Source organism: Dryas octopetala, chromosome 9 (genome assembly GCF_963921425.1).
Source record: "Dryas octopetala chromosome 9, drDryOcto1.1, whole genome shotgun sequence".
NCBI classification, from domain to species: Eukaryota; Viridiplantae; Streptophyta; class Magnoliopsida; order Rosales; family Rosaceae; genus Dryas; species Dryas octopetala.
This window is the reverse complement of record NC_141374.1, coordinates 6,825,767-6,835,025: the sequence shown is the minus strand read 5'-3', so window position 1 is coordinate 6,835,025 and position 9,259 is coordinate 6,825,767. Positions and strand designations below refer to the sequence as shown.

Genomic DNA, 9,259 nt, shown 5'->3' with positions numbered 1-9,259 from the left:
AAAAATAAGATAGAAAAAGAGAAAATAACTAACATTTCTCATATAAGAATACATTAATTTTCTCTTCTATTTTCAGAAATGAAGTACACTCGATCACTTCCCATAGGATATGTAATTTTTTACTAAAAATTTTGATATTAGTTTGGTGACGATTGTTAGATGACATATGAACATCCAAATTTTTAGCAATATATAGCCTCTAACAGCCACAAAGGCCCCTCTTCGAGGAATAATCTTATAAGAAGGGTTACAAGGGCCAAATTAATGCACCGTAATCTTATAAGAAGAGTGTACGGTCTTGATTCTTGAATAAGAGAACACCACACATCATCTTTTATTATTAAAAGATGATTAATTAGCTGAAGTCTAAGATCATTCTTGGGTGGTGTAAGTGAAATGCAGCTCATAATTAATAATAGACAACTTTGGATTGAGAACAATCCTAATTATACACGATTAATTTCATAGTCTTGTTAAAAGCACTGCAATCTAGTTTTAGTGATCTTCTGGGAAAAAAAATGGTATTTAATTAAAGTCTCATGCATATATTCAATATTAATGCTGAAGCGGATCATAAGCTTACTAATCTTAATGATCCCCTAGCTAGCCTGCTGCAGATTTTGTTCTTAATGCTTTAATTTGAATATTGATTTTTTGGGTCCGTGGCATTCTTGTAGTTTGTGGAAACAAGAGGAGCGAATCACATTCAAATAGCCTTTAAGTGATAGAAATAATCCCCACGGAAATGTATGCCCAGAGACACAGACCCTTTACTCAGAAATCAGTAACAGAAAATGACAGTGCACTGCAACCTTTATCTATCTCTATACTCCATCACTCACAATTCACAAAGCCCTAATTATTATATAAATTAATTAATTAACCTTCTTTTTCTTTCAATTTATCATAAAAATATGCCTTTTATATATATGGTTTCCTCTCTTTCTTCGATCCATTTCCATCTTCAATCCCACACACAAATTCATAAAACCAACCATGAAAATAATAAATAAATAAAAAGAACAAAAATATCTCAAACAGGTATCTCTATGAAAGCTAGCTATATCTAGAGTAGTAATGTATCTTACACATCAATAATTAATGTGTGGCACTGGCACACCCTCTCTTCCTCCAACAGCAAATTAATAGCATATATATATATATATGCAGATCTGCAGAAACACCATGTGCATATAATCCTTAATTTGTTGTTGGTCAAGATGGTAGTGTTGGACCATGCCCAAGCCTAAGCTCTAAATCAAGCTCTTCATTGTCATTTTGATCATTACCAGATGTTGAGGGTATCTCAGCTGATGATCTGTTTGAGTGGCAATGCGATGAAGAATTGGTACTTCTCTGTGGCACAACTGGGAAGCTCACTAAGTAGTCAGGTGGATTACTGGGTAACACAGAAAGAAGAGTTGAAGGTGATGATGACTCAGCGCAAGAAGAGTTGAAAGCACTTGTGGGAGTAGTCATGAAGGCAGCTGCAGTACCGATATTAGGGCTTGGCAATTGGTAAAGAAGGCACAATCCCCCATTTGAAGTGACAAATTCTTGAGTTGGGATTATGAATGAGGAACTGGAGGATGAGACCGCTGCCAGGTTGGCGGCCGGATTATTTGGGTGTGCTTGGTGGAGCCGGGCACGGTCGCGGCGGTGCACGTTCATGTGGCCGCCGAGGGCTTGGGCGGACTGGAATTCCCTCCGGCAAAATGTGCAAGTGTAAGACCTTGGAGGCCATGTGGTTCCCATGGCATTGGCAGTGTCTTCTGCAAAGGCTCTCACTTCCCATGAGTCCTCTTCTTGATGAGCTTGCTTAGGGTTCCACATCCAGGGACTTGGGGGCAAGTTAGGGTTTAGTTGATTTTGTTGTGATAGAGCCAATTTTTGGAGTTCGATCAAGGAGAGAAGGCCAAGCTAGGTCCGCCATGGTTGTACTTGTACTAGTAACATTTAAGATATAGATGATGATGATGATGATATGGAGTTGATGTGGAAGCAAATTGGAGTAATGGGTTAAATAGGGGATGGGCTAAGGAGGGAGAGTAGAGACAAAATGAAACCCTAACACCGAGTGTATCACCAAAATTTGGGTTACAAGCAGTTGGATTTTAGTCCCATGGACATTAAAATATGTTAGGCCACCCCACTAGCTGTATTCTGTATGTACCACGACATTGCTTTGGCTTCAACGTCAGTCCATATGTGTTTACTTGTTCAATTATCTCAAGCAGAAGGCATTAGTCCTCTTTTATGGACAAAGACAGACCCATGTATAGAAAATATATATATATATATATATATATGATTTACAGGTACGAATAAAACAACATACAGGTTAAGAAATAAAGAGGAAATTATATATATATTAAGAAATTATGGTAATGTTAATGAAGTTTCTTTGGCCTTGTTTCTTAATTTGGACATAACCAGTAACATATATGTTCAATTATTTACTTTCGAAATCAGTACTAATGTGAAACGATTAGCTAGTTCAAAATATCTGGAATTAAATATGTTTGAAGGCGTAAAATTCTCGTGCTTAAGATTTCCATTTGTGAGAGATCTTTCACAGAATTTATCTTCGTCATTTGGAAGCCATTTTAATTTCTTGCAAATATTAATAGGTACAAGGTGATAATCAACTACTGAACCTAAGACTTTAATTGTCAAGAGTAAGTCAACAAAATGGAAGAAGTTAACAATATGTAAATACTTTATGAAAAAGAAAACAAAAACAATTAATGTATATATTATACATAGGTGCATCTCCACTTTACAAGTTAACATAATAAGGGATTAGGGGATAGAAGTTTCCAATCCAGACCTGTTAGAACCATATTAATCAATCACTAAATTTCAAAAAACTTAGAGAATGAATTAACAATCTATATCAAACTAAAAAATGATCTCAGCAAGTGGAAATGATGCAGAACGGATGGCGGAGAAGTTTATGCAACAGCTTGATCGTTGCAAATCCAAGAAATTTGGGAAATGATTTGTACTAGTCGGAGGGTTTGGCTCTGAAAGTGGCACTAATGCATATCGTTTCGAAGGGAATCGCGAGACGAGTCAAACTCATTGTTATACTATGATGTATGGGCTTTTTCGGCCATCCGAGATCGTTTAGGGCCTCAAAACTGCATTCTAAACTTTCAGACATTTTATTTATTTTCGTTTATATTTTATTGGGGTTTGTAATTACCCGTGGGCCTTAATTATATGGTTGTTTGCGCCCTAGGTTTTCTTTAAGCGTACTTAAGCAATTTTTACAATTGTTAGCCGAATTATTCTATTATTATTTTATCAAACTAATTATTGAGGTTTTCTCTCAATTTCCTGGTGGATTCCAGGCTCCTTGTTCTTTTAGGTTTATCTTTGTAAACCTTGGCTGATTGTACTGCATCAGGAAAGAATATATGAATTGAAAAACTGGAGACCAACAAGTCATATTCATTAGAGTATAAAATAATTATTGAATCACATTTTAACAGTTTAAATATTTTAAATTAGTGGTAAATCAACTGTATTAAAATAAGAGATCCCGAGGTCGATTGAATAACTCAAATTAGCCTTAAATTTCATAATACATGCACCGTAAATAAACTTCTCTCTAATTGTCTCTTAATTCTAAAGGGGACAAAATTGCTTAGTTAGCAAAGTATGTTCAATCAAATAAACGTATGTCCAAAGCACTCCACTTGGATATGGACTGTCATATTATATACAACTTATAATTAGTATCTGCATTAATTAATTTGTCTCCATCCTCTTAAATTCTCCTTTTTGTTACTTTCTTGTTGTCCCATAAGTAAACCCCCTCTACAAAAAGATTTTTTTTCACCATTAAATATTGCTTAATTCACAAAGCAGTAGTACCATATAGTTTTTAAGTCATTAATTTAGAAAGTATAATAGTAACACTATCGAATTACATTATTTTAATCTACTAAGAATTTATTAATTATCATATTTCTCTTCAAGACTCTGAAGTTGATCAAGTGTTTGACATTGCTTTTTCCACCAAAAACTACTAAACCAATAAACTTAATATCTTACTTTTTCATCACATTGTTTGCATCGTATGCCAGTAAGTACACCGATAGGGGATGCTAGCTCTCCCACTTGTAACACATTCTTGGTCTGCATGTTTATTTAATTAATTAATACGGCCATATCCTACTCATTACTAGTAGAAAGTAGTTTAAAGAAGTTACATTTTTAACTTGAAGTACTTAAATTGTTTGATAAGTTCTAAATCAACATTATTTTACTTTATATTATGTCTAGTGAATAACGAGGTCTGAAAATTAAGCTAAAAATATATATATTTTTATCTATCAAATTCACTCACTGGATCGATTATGTTGATGTTATCGTTGAATGGGATATTCTTGATGCATGGATGGTATAACAATCAGAGGCTAATATGCTCAAGAGTGATGCTAGTTTGACTTTTCTAAAACACTTAATTTCTTGACCTCCCTCTTTTCTTTTTCACCTAATTTTCCTATTCTACCCTTAATGAAAAGCTAAAGAAAAAAAATCTCAACGCCCCACCGCCAACGACGGGCCCTTCCACATCCTGCGACCTCTCTCTCTCTTTCCCTCCCTCTTTCTCTCCTTCCTCTTTTCTCTTTCTTTATCTTTCATTCTCTTCCTCCGTCCCTCATTGGACCACTATGGGTGCCAACCTCCAATCTGGAGGTTGAGGGAGTTGCCAACCACCCATGCATATATGGTGGTCTAGAGAGGGTGGAAGATAAAGAAAATAAGAAAAAAAAAAAAAAAGTGGAAGAGAGGAGGGAAATAGAGAGAGAGAGAGAGAGAGAGAGAGAGAGAGAGAGAGAGAGAGAGAGAGAGAGAGGTTGTCGTTGGTGAAAGGGGCCTTTGGCGGTGGCAATTGGGGTAGGGCTGGTCAGTGTGGGGTGGACGTGCGGTAAGTATTGAGATTTTTTCTTTAATGGTATAACTGGAATTTTAAAAATGGGGGTCAACAAAGCGGAGCGGGGGTGTCAGAACATAATTACTCTATGTTCAATCAATATAAAGATAAGCAGTAATTCTCATATATATAGGCGGACATCCACAAAATTTTTTTTTTCACGAAAACCAAGCCCCGAGTGATCATACCATTGCTGAGGGCTACCCATAAAGATATACTAAACTTGCGCAAAAGTCTTTTTTCTTATCGTGCAACAATTGAGTTTTTTTTTATTCATTTTAGAGTATGGGTAGTTAGTAGGGCCGGGTAAAAATATCAAAATATCGAAAAATATCGATATCGTACCGATTTTATACCAAAAAATATTGATACCAAAAATATCGATGAATTCGGTAACTGTATTGGTTTACAAAATTCGGTACCGACGGTATACCGATACCGACCGTATATTAAAAAAGTATAATTAAAATAATTTATTTTTATACATTTCTATACTATACTGGTATACCCTAAATATAAAATACTTAGTATTACCTTTCTATATAATTTATAATTTTATATAATACATTTCTAATTTTCTATAATTTATATCAATATGATATAATATTAGTAATTTAGTATATTGTATAATATGATATAATATAGTAAAATATGGTATAATATATTATTATTAGTATATGGTATTAGCCATTTAGCCTAACGGCCCTATTAGGTATATGACCTATATACGATATACCCTAAGGTTTAGAAGATGATATAAATTAAAAAACATGTAAACTATTAAGTTATAGACTATGGAGTTATGGACTATTTATGATTTATGTAATTACCTCAATCATAAATGTATAATATGGTATAATATATTATTACTAGTATATGGTATTAGCCATTTAGCCTAACGGCCCTATTAGGTATATGACCTATACCATATACCCTCAGGTTTAGAAGATGATATAAATTAAAAAACATGTAAACTATTAAGTTATTGACTATATACTATAAATTATAAAAAACATATGTAATAAAAATAAAAAACTTCAAACCCCAATTGAAATTTGAAACCCCAAAATACCCTAAACCCTAAACCCCAAAGTCCAAACCCTAAACGAAACCCCAAAATACCTTATTTATTCTTTACAAAATAAAACTTTATTTTTATTATTCTTTACAGAAATTAAAGGAGAAAGAGGACATTAAGAAATATTCCTTCCAGATTTTAAAGGGTCTTTCACTTCTTAGTGTTTTTTTTTCTTGGCCAACATTTTGAACCTTGAATACAAGTAATCAAGAATTCAAAATATGAAAAAAAAAAAAAAAAAAAAAAAAAAAAGTGAGAAGGGAGCTTAACAAGAGAATGAAAAAGTATAGTAGAAATTGGAAAATAGCCAATAGGCCAACGATGTCGTATTTGGAATTGGAGGTGTACCTGTAGTTGGAACATAGTGGAGGAGCGAGAAGCATAAACTGATACAACATAATTTGATAGTATTAGTCTACATAAAATATGTATATCAACACAGTGATGAAATTTTCTAAAAGCTTTCCTTTTTTTTTTTTTTTCTTCTTCCCCTCCTTCTCCCCCCCCCCGCGTGACTCTCTCTTGCCTCTCATTTCTCACTTTCTCTTTTTCCCAGTCCCAGATCTCTTTCTCTCTCCCAGTTCCCGTGTTCTCTCCCCTCCCTCCCGAGACCAACTCTCCTCAGTCCGGCGTGACACCAGCGCCAAACTCTCCCTCTCTTCCTCCTCTCCCTCCCCATGGCCTTCTCTCTCCTCCCTCCCCGATCACCTCTCTGACTCTCTCTTCGATCTGCCGCCCTCTGGCGACGGCTGGCGACGAGGCCGGGCTCGCCTTCTCCTCCCCTCTCTTCCTCCGGTCTCCGCCACTCTCCGACCGATAACGCCAATCTCCGACCGATACCGAAGTGATCGGTTACCGACCCATATCGGTCGGAATTCGGTATGGGTGTTTCGGTACGGTAACTGTACCGAACCCACCCCTAGTAGTTAGTGGTGTAACTACATAGAAATTTTTTTTTGTTACATTGGAGGGAATCAAATTTTAGACCTAACCTAATTCTAACCTTTATCACACCCACCCTCACCACTTGGACTAACCCCAAGAGTTTAACTAAATGGATAATTTTGGTTGAAATTTAATTAAATAAATAATAATTAACTGATTAAATATATAATTTGTTGGAGAGATAACTTCAAGTTCCTGGGTAAAGAATAGGCAAAAACTGTCAGTGAAGAACAAATTCTTATGTTTTTTTTTTTTTTTAATGTAAAAAATATAAAGATTGTTGACTTACCAATTTACCTTCTTTTAAAAAATTAAAAAAAATTAAAATCACTTGACATTTTAATTAACTAGCTAGGGGTAATTCAAGGTGTTAAATTTTGAAATTTTCGATTTTGAGGGGTATGGAAATTTTAACACTATATTAAATATATTTTGAAAAATTTTCCAAAATTCTCGAAATTTCGATAAAATTTTGGACTGGAGCCAAGGAGGCAGCGACCAAAGGGAGAGATGGGAGGAAAAGGAGAGCCAGCCTCGTCACTTATTGTCGCTGGGGAGAGAAAAGAGAGGAGGAATAGATCGGCCCAGGGAGAGGAGATTGGCGCACGAAGAGAAGAATGGGAGATCGGGGAGGGAGAGGGAGGAGAGAGAAAAGATCAGAGAGGGAAGGATGAGTTACTGCCTAAGGGAGAGAGAAAGAGAAGGTGACTGAATCACTGAAGTAATGAGATTGAGAGGGAAGATGGCCACTGGAGAAGTGGAGACTTACGGGGAAAAGGAAGGAAAGAAAGAAGAAAATAAAAGAAAATAAAAGAAAAGGAAAGAACAAAGAGAAAAGAAAATAAAAGATTTAGGATTGATTGGGGTTTGGGGCCTTTGAGCAATTGGAAATAAAAAAAATGTTTGGGATTTCGTTTGACCGTTTTGGAGTTTCGTTTAGTTGTTTTTAAACTCAATATATTTTTATATAAAAAAATAATTAAAAATATCCTAAAAGACCTAAACTCTAATATCTTATACCATATTCTAAACAATATAGAGTATAAATTATAAAATCTATAGGGTTTAGTGTATATATAGATTATAGAGTATAAAGAGTATTATGGTATATAGGGTTTAATATTAGGATTTAGTGTATAGATTATAGAGTATAAAGAATATACTAATTTTATTTATTCATTATACTAATTTTATTTAACAGTATTTGTCTTCAGCGCACATTATATTCATCTTATATCACATGAAACTTATTATATAGTTTGGTTTCTTCAATGTTTTTTTATCAATATAGTAGATAATATGTTAAATAGATTACATATGGTAAAGTTTTATTCAAAATTTTCGTATTTTGATAACAATTTCTGTCGTTTCCGTCGAATTTCTGTCAAAATTTAAAAATCTTCGATATTTCCGTAGAAATTTTCTCGAAACCCGAAATTTTATTCCTTGGGGTAATTTATGCCATTTTGGAAATTTCACTTAATAGGAGTGTTTGTTTTATATATACTAGTCTCCTGGCACGAGCTCCGCACTTGTCAATTAACATTTTTATTGTGTGTTTTTTATGGTATTTTATTCTTATTGTTTTATAACATCCTACCACTCTGTCCACGTTTTAAGGTGGTGGGGGTGTCTTTTTTTTATTTTTGAAAATTTAATTTAATAATTTTATTTTACAAATATACCCTAATTTATTAAGTTGTTTTTATGTCACTTTTTTATTGAATAAATAGTGTTTTAGACAATAGTAATTTTTTATAAGACCAAACCCTTCTTCTAACTTGATAATAGTAATGATGATAAGACAAAGGTCAACATGGGAATGGCATGGGAATGGGAAGCTGTAGGGTGGAACAACCTTACATATATAGGGGCATGTTATGTTAGATAGTCACGCTAGACCTTCTAGCTCTTACTACATTATTGTTACTAATCTAGCTATTATTGCATTACTGTTACTATTTCAATATTGTAATACTTAGGAGTGTGATTTGGATTGGAAAATTCGAATCCGAATCCGAATCCGACCAATTTCAATTTGAAAATTTTTAATTTTGAAACATCTGAATCAAATTTGAAAATGACAAATTCTGAAAATTCCAAAAAAAATTGGATTGTAATTGGAATGTATCTGTAAATTCCGATCCAATTCGAAAAATTTGGAAATTTTCCAACGGCATTCCGATTCGATGTTTTCGAAATTATGTCAATTTATTCCGTATTTATATTAATATTATATCATTTATTTAGTATTTTACTATATGTTTCATTAATTTATTATTTGTTTC

The 9,259-nt window shown here is 33.9% G+C and overlaps 1 protein-coding gene across 1 annotated transcript; it reads right to left on the bottom strand.

Moving 5' to 3' along the window:
• Nucleotides 1-1,215: 1,215 nt before the first annotated feature.
• LOC147273499 (uncharacterized) lies at nt 1,216-4,152 on the bottom strand. Its single transcript, XM_086228230.1, has 2 exons — nt 4,063-4,152; nt 1,216-1,920 (listed from the first exon to the last, which is right to left on the bottom strand). Exons 1-2 carry the CDS (start codon nt 4,150-4,152, stop codon nt 1,216-1,218), a joined length of 795 nt encoding a protein of 264 aa, XP_086084356.1.
• Between the last annotated feature and the right edge of the window lie 5,107 nt (nt 4,153-9,259).

Coding starts and splice junctions, on each gene's coding strand:
- LOC147273499 (XM_086228230.1), bottom strand. CDS start 4,152: ATGCAGACCAAGAATGTGTTACAAGTGGGAGAGCTAGCATCCCCTATC. Junction 1,921..4,062: donor GCAAACAATGTGATGAAAAA/GTAAGATATTAA, acceptor TGGCGGACCTAG/CTTGGCCTTCTCTCCTTGAT.